At 28.1% G+C, this 18,386-nt stretch overlaps 1 protein-coding gene across 3 annotated transcripts in view; it reads right to left on the reverse strand.

Moving 5' to 3' along the window:
• LOC123301870 (protein TANC2) overlaps window positions 1-18,386 on the reverse strand; it is a 219,458-nt gene that overhangs the window by 70,195 nt on the left and 130,877 nt on the right. The window contains exon 1 of one of the 3 annotated variants that reach the window (XM_044884811.1): window positions 17,877-17,961. The exons of the other annotated variants lie outside the window; for them this stretch is intronic. Coding sequence (XP_044740746.1) covers window positions 17,877-17,958 — 82 coding nt within the window. The 5' untranslated portion in view covers window positions 17,959-17,961. Of the gene's footprint in view, window positions 1-17,876; window positions 17,962-18,386 lie in introns of those variants that run through there. 3 annotated transcript variants of the gene reach the window in all.

An 18,386-nucleotide genomic window follows, 5' to 3' on the forward strand; every position in this document is an offset into this window, starting at 1 on the left:
CTCTCTTATAGAGGTACGCAGCAATAACAAGTCACAGCATGTGCGAATGTATTAAATATGTCTCCTAAATAATATAAATAAATAAATCTCGATTGTCGCTTAAAAAGGTATAAATAAGTAACAGTCTCACTTACGGAAGTCCATGAGAGAAAAACGACTCTCTCTTACAGAGATTTCTGTTTTTCGCTAATAGAGGTTTTGGGAGCTTAAAATGACGGGTCCTGACTATTACTCTCACTTATAGTGTTTTCTCACTTATCCAGTTCTCACTTATCCAAATTTGACTGTATAGAAAAACGCCACGACAAAATTTTTTTTGGAAACGATAAAATTTGTGTACATCGGCAAAGTGGTAACTAAATTTTTCATTTTTTTTTTATCGGTTTAAAGAGACCATGGAAAATATTGCAAAGTTTATATGGGATCTCGCCTCTAAACTCTTCAAAAAGAAGAAAAACAGACTGGCTACCTTATAGATATGAGCAAATAAAAATATGAGTATTCATTTCATAAGTTGAACTTTCACTCGATATTTTGAAAATTCATTCCCCAAGGGAAAGAGTCGCCGGAACAGAGATGATTTCTTGACAAATTTATATTTTTAAACTGTCTTAAGTTAATTTTGGGATAGTAATGATTTCATACACCAACTATTATAATATTATTGAATATAGGTCAAAAGCAAAAATAAATAAAGTGAATTTTCTAAATTTTATGACATACCAGGGGATAGCCAAATTGATTTACGACGGTATGTGTCATTGACTGCCACTGTGAAAATAGCTTCCTAATATTTGTGTATGTCTTAACGAACTGAAATTTGCCATTAGAGATACGTAAAAAAAGCGGCAAAAATGAAGCTCGAAAATTATTGAAAATAAATAAATATTTTTGTAGTTTTTCTTCATGATATTTAAGTATACTAATTTAAATTAATCCTAAATAAACTTGAACAATGACGAAAAAAACTGTCTACATGTTTTAATAAAAATGAACGAGTCACATCGAAGGAACTATGTCCCTTTCGTACCTTCGAACATTGTAAATATAGCAGCTACTTTTTTATATGCAAGATATTTTTTCTGAAAATTTAAGGTGTTAATTTTAGAAGTCAAATACTTGTTTTATTCTTTCAATAATTTAACTTAAAAAATATATACTTCTGATTTAATAGCCAACCCAATATGTACGTATATTACCTAAATTTGGTTTAATCAGGATATTTATTTCGACATAATATACAACTTCCTTATATTTACTTAAAATTATTACTATTATCTTTAACTTTTGATAAATCACTTTCACAACTCATTTTTACATAAAATTTGGACAAAAAATACCAATTGGTAAATAAAAATATTTCTGCATATTTTCCAAATACATAGCAAACTGAATCGCTTGAAAAAGTTTTAGTTTCTTAGGTGGACTAGGTGAAAATGGTCGGTTTTTGAAGTCTTTAACATTTTTTTGGGTTTAACCTCACAATCAGTAAACAATTTAGAATGATTACGTGCGATAAGGAACATAGTTCCAAAACATCAAGGAAACGTCAAGGCCAGGGCAGAGACATTTTCGAGACATTTCGAGAAAATTTGTTTTAATTGGACATTTAATCATAATGCGTTCTATAAAGTATATTAGGATGCTACGATTTATTGCATAAAATTACAACAATTAGGATAAAACATCAATTTTATAAGGATTGTCGGACGTATTACTTCTTATCGCAGAATGACCCATCTACACTTAGTAGATGGGTCATGTAGTACACCGTGACAAAAAGAACAGATGTAAGGTAACCAAACGAAACAAAAATCAAACAAAATTATAAAGGTATATTAACAATATCTTGAGCAAACACCCTACGCAATTACACAACGCTGAGAGTTCAGCAGACGGAGATGATGATAATGTACGACGGTGATCGGATTCGTCATTATTATATGTATACGTACGTTAATAACATACACACTAACTATAATATACGTTAAGTAAACGAAACTTGTTCGTTAAGTTTTTTTTTTATTTTATTTTTGGTATTAAAGAGAGGTGTTATAAAATACAGGATAGTTAACACGATCATTGTAAATTATATACATCATAACATTCATATGCATGTGTATGGAAGATTTTGAACAATCAAGGTTGACATATATCATGTTTCACCTGTATATCTCGGATTTATACATCTTACTCAAATTGGCTTTTGAATTAACAAAATACTTTGAGTGTTTTTGTTCATTTTCAATTTTCTGCGAATATAATTGACTGGAAATAATAATGGAAATCAGGGAAATGTAAAAAGGATTAAAAAACTTCGGAAACAGTCCAAAACTACAATTGAATTTTATTAAGAAACTGAAATTTTAGTTCATTGTGTCGGTTTTTAGAATAAGTATGGAGTCAAGAAGATAACCAAAAATACAGAAAATCAGTTTTTTAGTTCCAACATTCCAAAATAAATTTTTAAATCATTTTCGTTCACTCCATCTTTGATAAATCTCATTACATAAGCAATTTTGATCCAAAAAATACAAAATTTATTGGAACGAAGTTCCTTAACGCTTGCCGTGGTGAGCAAACTGGTAGAAATCGAATAACAATTTATAAACGTTAATTATTTAATAAATTATAATAACTAATTACTTTATATCTTTATTTAAGTGTGCAATTAAAAACATATTACATGTATTATACAGATTTAGAAAAGTAAGTTAATAAAATTTTGAAATATTTTTAACTCTTACATATGTTTTTGTACAGGTTTCGTAATAAATTTCGTTCCTAACGGGGGTCCCAAAACCGTACTTTTTTGTTTGTTTTGATGATTGGATGCATAGTATCTAAGATCCAATACCCAATATGGAAGCGAAATTTCTTGAATTAATTTTAGGCCATTTCTTAGAAAATATTTGTGTAATAGTGAATTTTGGATCATAATTAATGGAAACTTAATTTATTTTTAGTTTTTGCAATTTTTAGGTTTAGGTACCGAAATCACAAAAAACGGGTTGCAAGTAAAATCACAAAAACCATAAATTTCTTCTTTTTTGAAATAAATATCTGAAGGGTGAACAAATTTCAAAATTTTTTAATTATTTTCCTACTTCTATTTTTTTTGGTCCTGCGCTGCTTATTTATATTCGACTGTTACATTTGGAAAAAGAGAAAATAAGAAGAGCTATCCTATAAATGTCTGGCTTGTTTCGCGGAAGTACTGTATTTTATGGAAGTAGTTTGGGTATCTACACATATTTTTCATCCTTTTATTAATAAAAACGTACATTCAGTCTTCTCTTATACACATTCATATAATGTAGTAAATCAAGTTTTTTTTTGCTATGGCTCAGTTGATTATAAAGACTTGAACGTAATAACCTATTAATATATTACAGAACTTTAAGCAATGTTAAACATACAACTTACGTTTGGTGTTTTTGATAAGACAGTTCACTCGTGAAATGGATTTTCTTAGGAATTTAACAAAATTGGAATAAAAGTATTTTGTATTTAACGAAAAAAATGAATTTCTTTCATCGTCGCTGGAATGAAATATTAACTATCAAAATGTTTATAATTAACATGCTGTAGGTATACCGAGAATAAAACAAATTGAAGGTTTTCTCGAAAACGGTTCTCATCATTTATATGAAAAACAACGTATCAAAATATTAACTTAAGATAAATTTTTTGGTACCTAGATAACGATTCTTATAAATTTCCAGTTGTATGTGTATATTATATATGTATTGATACAATGTCTTTGTAGTGTCTACTGTTGTAAAAATAGTGCACGAATATAAGAGCATGTTTTTATGGACTTGAGTATAACGAATGAACTACCTTAAGTGACACGAAGGTATATGTAATATTGTGGTGTTGCACCTACGTAAAACAACTTAAAGAGTTTACTGTAGTGATGACGCCTACGTCAAAACACACCTGTATATATCTCTTTAAAATTCATTTAAGTCAAAAATATCTTTTACCTAATGTATGTATTATAGTTTTTAAACATTGGGTTGTTCAAGTTTAGAGCTATTATGAAATGTATACGTTACTATTAAAGATCTTTCTCAAAAAAGAAACACACAAGTACTTTTCTTCAAAAAATTCTTATAGAGTTGAAATTTAAATGTCTTAATTCGAAGTCAACAGTCATTTATTTTATTTAATTATTAGCTGTAGTCCTCGATATTCCCCTGGAACAATCCGCGAAGTTGCAACTGCCTCAAATGTATCAGGAACGAATGTTATAATGTATCTCCTTTATCCACAATTTTATTTAACTTACAGTATCCAAACACGCACATTCCATTTAAAAAATTAAAACTTAAAGCATTTTTAATAGGCTAAAAGAGGTGTAAGTTCAAACTTACCCACCTGATAACCAGAGACATATTTTTTTATGAAAATTTATTGATTGATAAACACGTTTATGATAGCTTGCTTATCGAAAATGTTCAAGGGTATTTTTTATTAATTGTATTGTATACTATTCGTTTAAGCTTTTTCAAGAATATACGATTTTCTAAATACCGCATTATTCGAACTTAGCTAGATATAAAATACCTTATCTAGATTTTGGTGTGAGAGATTTTAATGGTTAAAATTATGAGCATTATACTTTGTTATAATTTTATTGCTTCCATAACATTTTCACCTCTCACTATAAACTTTCCACAGCTAGTACTATGCCAGATTAAAAATCTATAAAGATACGGCCAAACAATTGCTTTTAATAGATCTAATCTAAAGCTCAATAGTGTCCATCTTGATTGAAGCTAAAACGAAATTTTTTTTTATCAGCACTATTTAAAAAAACCATCAAAGCAATTTTGTTGTATGAATAAAATTTGTTTCATTGTGTATTTTTTATTTCATTGTTGTCACAACACCATGATTTTTTAGTAACGCAGTAATTAAAACAAAAAAAAAAACAAAAATATTGGCTAGTGCTTTTAACCTTCAGATAATAATAATATGAATCGCTAACGAAGTATTTATTTCATTCATTAAAATCGATAAATATAAATTCATATAAATAACGATCTTTTAACATTATTTTGATTGCCTTACAATATTTGCAACAAGCTGCAAAAAACGATTATATTTTTAAATTTAAATTTTAATTATTTTGAGAAATCTCATATATGCAAGTTTTAAATTGTTCTACCCAATTCCTTTATCAAAAAACCTCCTACATGTCATCGACTTAAAATTTTTTTTTTTGTAACTTTATATTACGCCAATTACCCAAATAATTTTTTGATGTTTTCATATTATAACAACTGCCATGGAAGTTTTATACCATATTTGATGAAAATACATTGAAGCATTATGAGTTGTAGAGTATTTATTATATGGCTTTTCATAATGGTGGTAGCGCAGATTATTGAATTAAATATATCAGTTTGTTACGATATTGACTGTGATCAGCACTTCCACCAAAGTTATATTAATACCATTAACGGCCGGCCAATTTTCTTCACTTACTGCCAAATGAGAACTGAATAGATTTCAAATTAAAGATAGATTTTGATTTAAAAATAATAATTTCAATCCTGGTCCTAATTCTGATATATAATAATATAATAATTTTAATCCTGATATTATAAATATGAATTTTTTTGAGGATGAATGAGCTAATTTTTTCTCTAATTTCTGAAATATTGTCTTATAATCCCGAATATATACTGGCTATGCTTGCCTCTATACATAATTTAAGGGATTTTTTCATTCATTCTAAATAATCCGAACCAATTGCTATATCTGTATATTTTATGTTTCCCTATAAATGATTGTTTGTTTATTACGCTTTCACGCAATAGCTAACGAATGGATTTCAATGAAACTGTAGAACAATACAGCTCATACATCAGAATAACACATGAGCTATAATTTAGAAAAGATTTATTAAAAAAAAAATTTTTTTAACTAAATTTAGTCTGACATTTCAATGCTCCATCTATGATCATCATTTTGAATCATAAATTAAAGATTTCTGTAAAAATTTAAAATGATAAATGAATTTAAATAAATTCATGGCCATCTTTTCTGGTCATTTTCTCAATGAATTATGAGTATTTTACATTTAAAAAAAATTTAAAACTGTATGTATATTTTAGCTGTGTAAAGCAATCCCTTCGAGTGTTATGGAAGGAGGATAAGTAAAATCAAGAGAGCTGGAGGCTATAAAACGGTGGTTATTACTTTTAAGCTCAGTGAAGCAGACGGGTATCAAGCTATTATTATAATAAATAATGCGGGAATTTTAAACATATTTCGTTAACAATAATTAAAAAACATTTCATCGAAGGAAGTAATCAGGCTTACAATAATATGCTTTAAATCATTTAAAGCATCGTAAAATTTAAAATATTGGTTATAAAAGTCATTTTCTGGCCACCTTCTTTAGTCCGCCACAAAAAGCCCATAAAACGATAAAATTAGGTTAGTTTTAAATTAAACGCAATAATATTTTATAAAAATTCATTTGAACCGCAGGCTACAGAGTTTAACAAGTTTACAATCCACTGTTAAAATAAACAGCGTCTTACTAAGCAGCCGCAACCAGCGACTTGGTGTCTATAGTACCTATATATTGTAGAACTGCAAATAATATATCAATAATAAAAAAAAAAGTAATAACAAGTTTACTTTATTTCAAAACATGAACTAACCAAGCAAGCGAATGAGCTCATGAGCTCCATTCAGAATATATACACCGTATATTTACCTTTACGTGGGCGAATTCATTCTTAAATTCATTTATAATATTTATGGACTTGTTGTTACATGGATCGCTTTTTTGGGTGCTCATACACTTTATAAGTATTGGCGGAATATAGAGAAAAAAGAAAACAGTTATGCAAACTTATTACAGCCTTCTTCAATGTGTAGGGAGAGTGAGATAAAGATGAACGACGGGTAGTTCCGAACAGTACAAAAATTTAAAAATATTTTTTGATCAGTTTTAAGCAAAGAAAGTACTTTTGTGATTTATTTCTTTATACGCTTATTTTTCGCCATAAAAATTTCAAAATTCTACTGCTGGCGTTTGTATTGTGGTGTCGATATCGCATTTTTTTATTAACGACCTTTCAAATACCAAAACCCTTCTTGAAACCAAATTTTATTCAAATCAGATTTAAATTGCGATTGCTAGAGAGGGTACAGACACATAAACGTATAAAGATACATATTTATATACATATATACATACACAAATTTTGACGATGGTCATTTTTAACATCCATTAGGTAGCATCGAAGAACAATTGAAGAAATTTTTTCAAAATTCCATAAAAAAAAAACGAAAATAGTTATTGATCAATTTTAAGCAAAAAAGAACTATTGTAACTTTTTCCCTAGGCGCTTAGTTCAATAAAAATTAAAACTTTGCAACTGGTGTTTGTATATGGTGTTTGTCTATGTTCTGAAGATGATCCAAGTGATCGAATGTATACATAACAATTAATTTTTCTTTGAAAAATTTTTTAAAAAATAGTGGATTATGCAAATAAATTTACATATACAAATATTACATTTGTTGCTTTAATCTTAACAATGTTTTATGTTTTCAATCTCTAAAGATGGAATTCACTAAGCTAACGCAGTTCTTGCGCAACAAATTTTAATATAATAGCCTGGTAACCAATGTAATGATGTAATTAACCGCAATTTGATAAAATTTTTCCTAAATGTTTTTAATTCTTCCATTCTTTCCTACGAAGCGAAACTGCTGTTAAAATCAGCGCTTACCATAAAGAATTTTCATAAAGGAAGTGTGATTAAATAAAATCTTTTTTATATCTTCCAATCGCGTAAGTAGTCCAGTTTTTTATTAGTCCACGATAATATCGATAAATTTATGATAAAGCTATTTCATTTCAATACGTATGTACTGTTTCTTTCTATCGATTTTTATTATTTATTTCTATTTTACACAACAAGTGCATCGTACTATTGGATAAGTTTGAAGTTGACCACGAGAAGTTAACGTTATAGTGGAGAGAGTTAAACATATTTAATTCACTGCTGAATGAACTTCTGGTAAACTAAAGTGAAACTTTTACTGGCCACTTTAATATATGATTGTAAAGACAGCAAAATATTCGAAAGTTCGAAGAATCTAACTTTAGACAAAAATGCTTATGAGCAGCTTGATGTTGAGGTAAGACAAGTCTCTTTTTTGGCTTATTTTTTAAAATATTTTCTCTCGAAATTGTATTCTTACCTTTATTTATATATTCAAAACAATTTCGTAATGAACAAAATTATATTTGAGGAATTTTCCTCAAATTTGATGCTGTCACCACACGGCTTCGTCCAGAGGTTTAGTAGGCTCAGAAAATTTTAAAAATAGATTCATGAATAGTCAAATTAATAAATAGTCAAGAAAGTCTACAAGGAGAGAATCATAACGAAATGTTATTTAGTAAAAAATTTCTACGTACACGGGGCTTAAGATTTTTGAATTAAAATTGACACATGTATAAAATCGATGTTTCCATTTAAAGCTAAGCATCGATTAAAGTACTTCCCTTACTTTGTACCTACAAACTTTGTACCCTAAACAAATCCTCGACAAAAAACAGATATGATCGATTCAATTGGGGCATCGTAGCGCCTAAATGAACTGATTCCGATTTTTTTTGTAAGGTTTGTAAGGTAATTTGATCGAGAGTGTTTTAAGACATGTGCCAACAAAATCTGCTCAAAAGTTTGAGGATCATCACTTTCTTTCTGGTTGTTAACGAGAACGAAGCCCTAAACTCGAACGTGAAACATAGTTAAGAATCAAAATACTTTTCAAAATCAAAATTTTTTCAATCGTTTAGGAGCTACGGTATAGACAGACATGTTAAACTTTTAACATCCCACTTTTTAGTCATTGCCTTTTATTTTGTTTGTCCTCTTTTTAGCCGGAGGTCAAAAACAACAACAAAAAAAAAAAATCCTATTAAAATTTATGTAAAATATATGGTTTTTAAAATTAACTGATTCAAGCTTTTGTAGTGATTTAATTTGAACAAATGTATAGAAGTCTTAGCAATAAGCATGCTATTTCGATTAACCATTTAATTATTATTTCATTCATACAACTTCATTTTCAAGTGCACTCAGAAGCAAATCAGTAATACAATTTCAATTATATTCAACTACTATTACCATCTCACTTATTGATTGTATATGAACAAAGCGAAAAATATTAAAATGAAATTAAAATAAATAATGTAGAAAACAATTAGTTGTTATTTTTTTAAAAGTTTATTCATATTTTTGCCTCCATGTACTATATAATATAAATTTCCTGTCATTTTGTAAAAAGATGCGCAAAAATTTCTAAATTATAAAATCGTTCTTTATTTTGAAGTTTAGTCCTTGAAGGTTTGCTGCGAACAAAATATTTTGATAAATCACCTACAATTCCTTTTTAAAGGACTGCATTCGAATTTTTTTGTAAGTTCTGTAATGAAAAAAATTGAACTACTTTGGTTATTTTTTCTTTGAATTTATATAAAGGTGAATAGGAAGTTCATAATTTACAAACAATGGGAGACTTCAAAATCAACATTAATTTTTCAATTCAAGTCATAGAATTGATGTGATAATAAAAATTTCAAAAAATTATCACTCTATGCAGCGAGATTATTGTATTCACACACCCTCTGTGACAAAAGTGTACAATACTAAGACATTGTATCTATACATATACAATACAAATACAAATTTATAAGTGGTTTTTTATGCTTACCTTTTTAACAAATCGGACAAGAACCGTTTTTTGGGAACCAAAAAATTCGTTTTAAATGAATGCTTCAAAATGGCAAGAACCGTTTCGAAATATGGAGAAAAGTATCAATTTTTTTACTAACTATACCTTCAGCATGCTTCTTATGCATATTTTGATTGTTAATATCTCATTCTATCATGGATTTTTGCCGATGGCATTGTTTTTGTCAGGTTCAAAATTATGTTAGAACGCTTGAAAATCAAATAAATTATTTGTAATCGATTTTTTTCTATTTTCTTAACTGATATTTAACGAAAACAATTGCCATTTTGATGAAAATAATTTTTTAAATTAATTTTGATGCAAAATTTACAAAAATCGGCTTGGTTTGAACGCACTGTTTGCGTATTTCCTGGTATGATTATTAGTTTATTGATTTTTTTCTATTTGAGGCTCCCTATTTGTTTCTTATAACTCGCGGATAATAATTTTGAACGAATTTTAATCAGTCTAATTGTTGTTGCCGGCTGTTCATTAGTCTAGAACGATGTATTCGTTACATCGAATAAAAATATTTTTAATCTTATTTTTTCGATTTTCTTCTGTTGTTTTAAATTTTAATGAAAATCATTTCTTGGGGTTATTTTGGTTCAACAATTAGGAAAATGGGTTTTATTTGAAAATAAATACCCTACTATTGCAGTTTAATTAAATTTTTAAGTTGAGTAGGCAGTGGCATTATTTTCGAAGGTATTAAATATTTGCACGGAAGTGACATGAGTATTTTTCACACCATATTATATTTGTTATTAAATATAATATTTATATTTCAACAGTACTCCATTTTATAATAATAAAAGAATTACATAAAAAAAAAATTATTTATATTAATATTTAGTGACTCTCATAAAATCAATCCACTTTTAAAAACAAAATTAAAAACAATAAAAACAATGTTCATTAACGTGTTTTTTGATTTAGATGAAACAAGTTTTTTTTAAAACCTATTATTATTATATAATACAGTTTTTAATATTAAAAATTTTATTTATTTATATTAGTTTATGTGGAATATGAATTTAAATATACATTAAGGTAAACCTCCTTGAACACTTTAATTAAGGTGTATACAGTATTGGAAAGTGTCCAAACGATTGTTGGCCACAAAAAGAAGAAATGACTGAAGTTCAAAACATTGAGGTCCTCAAATTACCGCCAAATTTTTGTGCAAGAGGGAGTTTTTGATTGATTCATCTCCACTTCAGCGACACGATAAATAAATCAGGATCCTTCGAAAAGATTTTAAAATTATATTAGAAAATCTAAGTTGAATCATGAAAAATCAGACATATTTGATTAGGGACTAAAACCTGCCTATAAACTACAAATTATACAATACAAAATCGGATGCAAATCCAGTTATTATTTGGATCTTTTGCATCTCGATAACACGGTTTTCGTTTGTTTATAGCAGTTACTTTAAGTTTTTACGCTTGCTTTAGAAAATATGACAATATGCGACCAAACAAATATTATGTGAGATATATTCATCAAAATGAATTTACGGATGCTCAAAATTGGCTCAAAATTTATTGTAATAACAAACTTATTGGATCAAAATAGTTTCGAGTACGTTTTTTAAACTTTATAATAAGCCTGCATTATTATATACGTGCGAAACATGGATTCTTAAACAAGATTCCATAAACAGACTCAACGCATTTGGAACGTGAAGTCCAATGATAAAGTCTTAGAAACTAATAATCCAAAAAAAAAATTCTAAATTTAAAAAACCCCGACAAATTTTTCAGGTACGGAATCCTTAACTCGTACTTGAAATATATCTAAGAACACTCTCCATTAAATTACCTTTTAAACGAAACCACAAAAATCAAAATCGGTTCACCGGTTTAGGCGCTACTATGCCACAGGTAGACAGACGCACACACATAGCGGTCAAACTTTTTGTTCGGAGGTTAAAAAGACAGTGCTCATATTTTATACATTAAATGCGACTCAACAAATGCAAAGTGCAACAACTAATATTAATGGGTAAATTGAAACAAAATATACCTGGATGGCGGAAAAGAATAACCTGGCTAAATAATATTACACAATGGACTAATAAAAATTTTCAGCAAACCATTCGAACTGTCAAAGATAGAGAACTATGGAATCAAGTAGTTTCCAACTAGCTTTAGAGAACTCGATATTTCGGATGAAAAAATTAATTTAAAATTACAATAATTTCTTTATTTTGTACAAAGAAGTATAATTAACGTATAGTTTCCGATAGTGTACTACAATATCTAATAAGTTAGAGTATAAAGTTTAATTTTTTCATTTCTTAAGAATAAAAACAGCACCTAAATATTCTCCAGAGAATTGACGAAAGAAGCCCCCCATCTAAATTTTTGATGATACATGAAAATAATATTAAAATGTTACTTAAACTTTTTAAATGCCTCAACAACTCTTTATTATAATTCTTATTATCTTTGTTAGTTTCTTAGAAACGTACATGAATTGGAACTAATTACTTTATGACTTGTAGTTGGTTTTTGACTTTTATAAATTAGAGAATAAAATTTTGTTTTCTAAACTACTAAAACAAATAGTAATGTATTAATGCAAAGAGTTTAATTCAACATTTTTATACATTGTAAGCCCAAAATGAAACGAAATACCTCTGATTCTTTTATCTACGAATTGTATAGTCGAAAAAGAAAGAAGCTTTTGTAAGAAAGAAGATCTGACTATGGCCATTGACAGCAGAACAAGAAGAAACAATTTTAATTTTTGAATTGTATTTTCAACTATTGATAGTTAATGCATTAAAAATTAGTCTTTCAAGCAATACGGTGTCAGTTTGACTTTCTTTTGACATAAACGGCAAGCAAAAAAACACCGTCGAAAATCAAAAATTGAGGGTCGAGATTTTCAAGAATTCAACACTCGAGCCACGATTAAAACATTATTTTTCGTTATTACAAAACGAATCGTTATAAATCCTCTGAATGGTAGAAAAAAGAATCATTGAAATTTCGCATCATTAGGTAACTATTTCCGGTCTATTTCCACAGTAAATCAATTTATTTTAGAAGTGAAAAAGTGATTCATTTTTAACCCCTGGCTAACAAAGAAGGTAGTAAAGTTTAACGTGACTGTGTATCTGTATACATGTCTGTGGCATCATTGATCCTAAACGGATATAAACCAATTTTGATATTTTGTAATTTGATCGTTAGTGGTCTTAGCTCTTAACTCCGATTTTAGGTTTCCGTATTCCAGAACAACTAGAAAAGAGGTGAAGAGGTTTTCGCCTGTTTAGAAGCAACAATGCTACAAACAAATTACTCAGACCTGGTTTTGTGTTTGGGATTTCTTTAAGTTTCTAATTTAATGTTATTTCAAATATCAATTTCGAAATCCATAGCTTTTATCTTCTTCTATGTGCTACCATATCATCATTTATGCACTAAAAATATGAAAAGAGTTGATAATTCTGCGTTTGAATAGCAATAATTTATTCCCGTGAATTTTTTTACATTACATGAATTTAAAGTGTCCTAGTTAAATATTGGAAAAGGTTACAACCTTATTTACATTTTTAAGACTATAAAAAATGTTATAAAAAAAAAAAATTAAATAATTTACAAAGAATGCAGTCTGAATAAATTGCACTTTTGTTTGTCCTCACTGTGGTGTGCATACAAAAAACTTAAAACTGCAGTAATAAAATATTTATTTTTAAAAACCATGTTACCATGGGAATTTTATTTGCCAAAAGAATGTGTGTACGTTTTCTTTATAATATAACAAAAAAAAAATATACGTCACTTCCCCTTGCTTATGTGGTGTGAAGAGAAAGAAATAAAAACTATAACAAGAAGGTTTGAGTGAAGAAGGCTAGCATATTATACAGATTAAGGAGATTCACATAAAGAGTTTTACAATAAAAATCCATTAAATTAGATTGAAAACATTTTTTTTAGTACGCGTACGTATAATTTTAGTATAGGGTCAAGCGTAATATTTGACAGTCATTGCAAGACAGATGAAAACTGAAAAACGACTACCAAGGTAACAACTTTTATCCTTTGCTTTTTAAAACAGAAAACTTCAATAGCTCAGATAAGCAGGTTGTAATTTTAAATGCCTCAACAACTCTTTATTATAATTCTTATTATCTTTGTTAGTTTCTTAGAAACGTACATGAATTGGAACTAATTACTGTATGACTTGTAGTTGGTTTTTGACTTTTATAAATTAGAGAATATAATTTTGTTTTGAAGATGTGATAGCCCTTTCGTTATTTCGATTTAATTCGACTATCAACCTCTTTGAAACCCCACGTTATCTTGTAGCTACGTACCGAAACATTAACTAAGACCCCTTCGCACCTGGGATGGAAAGTAGTTCTTTTATTATCAAGTCAAGAAGACATTTTTTTCTGATACACTGGCATGTAGCCATTGTAAGAATATGCCGTAAATAAAATATAAATGTGCCCAATGTTTCAAATTAATTATCCATATGTGTCGTAAGTTAAACTGCAAATTTTTTTCATTGTGTCAAAAAAAAATATACCAAGAAAATTACGTAGTTTGACTTTATTGCCACCCTTCCCTGACGTCGCATATTTTTTACCCTCCCCCTCTTGACTAGGCCTTGTGGTTTATGGATGTTCCCTTCCCGTGTATTAAAAATTTTTCAGCTCCTGGAGAAGAAAAGTTTTTAGTCATGAAAATTTTCGTATTAGGCAGAATTGCTAGGCAAGACGAAGAATGGTCTTTGAAAATTCATACCGTTCTGAAATTATTGTCAAATACTACGACTGCCCCTAGAGATAATATAATGTATTTTACATAAATTTAAAATCTGTGTTTTTAAATTGAAGGTTTCCGGTGAAGGAAATAACTCAAAGTGTTTCATATTTTTTTATTTCAATATTTTTAGTTTTAATATTGTTGTCATGTTTTTTCGTGATCATACATTTTTATCACCTATAGAGATGAAATGACGCGACGATGTACAAAGCTTACTCTCAAGTTCCATTTTTAGTTTAATTACGTCTAATTACCGCACATCCTCCAGAGAGATTAAGAACTGGGATATTTTTGTCCTTGCATTAGTTCGATTTAATGATTCTCTCTATAAAGTTTATTGCCTATTAACCTACTATTCAAAGTGCGGGGGGGGGGGGATAAGAATTTTTGCAGAGTGAGTAAATAGGAAAATTTTGGTCTATGAATTTCATAATTTCAATAATATTTTAGTGAACATTTCCGTATAAGGAAGAAATATTAAAAATGATTATATGATAATTCTAGGTTCAGGGAGGTAGTTGTCCTGACCTGCCGTCTGTTCGGTGTACCCATGTTACTGTTTTACCAATTGGTACTTTCACGGTTATGTGCTTCGAATCAATCTTCAGTTTCTTCTATATCTACGAGACAACAATAGGGTATTCTACAGTCTACTATATTTGAAAAAGTACTTCAAAATGTTGATTTTGCTAATAAAAAGACACCAAAAATTTATTTCGAAAAAATACCCACGCTTTCTTGCCAAAAACTTAAATTAAATTTTAAATATTTTTTAAACTTTCAAAACCGCGGGCATTCAATTTGGTGACGTAATATCGGTATCATTACAACACAGATAAGTTTGACAGATATATTCATAGACAACTAATTATAATAAATATAAATACTTATTATCTATGGATATATTATACCTATCTGTCTACACTGAACTAACTGATGGTCTATGATTCATACCGATATGACATCACATTTGGGTTTGCTCGCGTTTTAAGTCACGTGATATACAGTGTGCTTTTATGACTCGAAATCAGAATATTTAAGAATATTTTTACATAAATTTTAACTTTTTTCAAATTTCATATATTTTTCACTACCGAAAGTACCCTATTATTCATATTTACTTATCAAAGGAAGCAACCGAGAGAATGGTTCTACATATTTTTTTGTTTTCAAGTTTGAGTCAAGGTTGTAACTAGTGGAAACTGTTATTAAGCGCGCAGATTTCTTATAAGCATCATCTTGCTTATAAGACGGTTTTCAATGTTTAAATGACACGACGCCAAAATTTTTACTGTTTTCATCTGGCGACTTTATAAATTTCGTAAATTTTACTTTTAATTAAATACTCCATAAATAAATGTTTTTACATAATTTGCATATTTTGAATAAAAATTACCATGAAAACGGTAATTAAAAATTTCCAATTACGGCAAATTACATAAATATTATCACGCACACTAAAAAAAATAAAAGTATAAAGAAATAAGAAAATTAAGTTGTTACTTTAATTAGAAGAATTTCACATACAAAAAAAAATAAAAATCGATCAATCAAAACAAATTTTTCATAACCAATTTCATACAAATTCAATCAAATTTACCTAAATATGGTTAAAAATGAAATTAAAAAAAAAAAAAAAAAAAAACAGAAACAATTTTTTGAATAAAAAATAAAATAAAAATAAAAATTAATAATAAATAAATATGTAAGCCTAAAATATTATTGCGAGTCATTATTATTTTATAAGATTTAATGTACCTCTATATGTATTGATCTCAATCAATTTTTTATGGATCCATATATGGATTTAAAAAAAATTATTATTATTATTACATTACTTTCTAAAAAAAAAAAAAAAAAAAAAATATATATTAATTTAAATTATGAATGTAAAAATACATACAGTGTGTTTCAGATGAAGGTATTTTTCAATACGCAGTTATCTCATTACTGTAAGAGAAACTGAGATAGGTAGAATAGTCGTATACCTGTCTCACTTCCACTTCTATGAGCAATTCGGACTTGCATAAGGAGACACGCAATAAACTTTATGGCAAGCAATAAACTTATAAAAATGGTGGCTTTGACTTAAAATAACTCACCCACGCCTGCCCTACAGTATTGTAAAAAAGTTTTGGTTTATTGCACGGTACATATATATAAATAAAATACATGCTTTGAAGTCAAATCAGGTGTTATTTATAGCTTTACAATACCACGCAACTACAAAAATATATAATATATTGTGTGCAAGTGCTGCTTATAAATTTGATAACATAGATATCTCTCTTCAATCATCAAAGCTCTAACTATAGTCGTCTCTGTTCATAAAATGATGGATCATCGATGAACTCAGAATTAAATTTAAAGTTTGTTCTTATATCATCGACAACCTTATATTTTTATTATAAACTACAAGATTGTCTTAATATTTAAAAAAGTTTTTTATCACACTTTCTAGATTTTTTGGTATAGAAATATCCAATTGAAAAGGAAAACCTATATGATTCATCAATTTTTCAGCCAACTTTGAACGATAAAATAATAATAAAAAGCCCGATGGAGGAATTTTTTGTGATTTTTGGAAACTTTGTTAGTCAAAAATCTTGCATATCTCCTTAATTAAAAAACAAAGAAGTTATAAGCATTCATAGATTGTTATCCATCTCCTTTTAGGAAATACAGTTTTATATGTAATCTCTATGGTGATATCATGCAATGAAGTCACCAAACTATGTCTTCCCCGTTGTTTAGTTAGGAATTTTAAATGTTCAATGTTGCATATACTATTAAAGATTTTCAAAAACCAACTTCACTTTTCTGAAAAAAAGAATGTTATTGGGAAATGATTAATGACGTCAAGCAGTCAATTGCCATTTTGAATAATCTAAATAGAGATAGTTCTTATGCGTTATGCGTTCGCAAGTACTAACAAATTCATTAGACCTTCCAAAAAACCTTCCAAGTGATTCTGCCTTCAATAAGTTAGCAATTTGGATTAAAAATAAAATTGGATCATTTGACAAAAAATAGTTATATACAAAAAATTTCAACGATTTTTTAAAACCAAAAACAATATATAAAACATGCTATAGTTTGATGAATAATTTTAAAAGAATTCCAAAATTCCAGTTTAAAAAAACCATAACAAAACGTCTATACTTTGATCTAAATTAGAAATCTCGTTGGCGGTTCACTGTCTATTGACCACCTATTATTAACTTCTTTTTTTTGTAAACATCCCTTGATATCTATAATTAAAACATTTTGAACTTTACCGCCTTCAAAAAAAGAATAAGACATACATACCAAGAACACTTAAGCTGAGTCCACTTCCTGGCCGACCCATTCGTTTATTATGATCGGTTCTTAAATTTGTTGTTCCAGACATTTTAAAGTTATTATTAAAAAAAAAATTAATTTATTTTAAATTTATCACATCTGAAATTAAGAATAAAAAAGAATAAATCATTTATCGAAGAAACAAACCATTTTCCAAAGGGTGCATTTATTTTCCGACAAGTGTCTCCAATTATAACTTACTAAATCGAACCTATTAATTCAAAAATAAAGAGAAAGTTCCAATTAAAATAAAATGGACAATATTGTTTAAAAGTATTTAAAATTAATAATAGAAATAAAAATTTAAATAGGTGTTTTTTATAATTGAAAAATTTTCTCTTCCCAAATGAATTTTTTGTTGTTAATAGAAGAAATTATTTATCTACTATTTTTGGTTGAGTTTTTTAACTATTTATTAAAACACCACAGTAGGGGCGCTTGTTATGCGTATGTATTTTTAATTAGTTATATATTATG

This window comes from Chrysoperla carnea, chromosome 5, assembly GCF_905475395.1.
Source record: "Chrysoperla carnea chromosome 5, inChrCarn1.1, whole genome shotgun sequence".
Taxonomy (NCBI): domain Eukaryota; kingdom Metazoa; phylum Arthropoda; class Insecta; order Neuroptera; family Chrysopidae; genus Chrysoperla; species Chrysoperla carnea.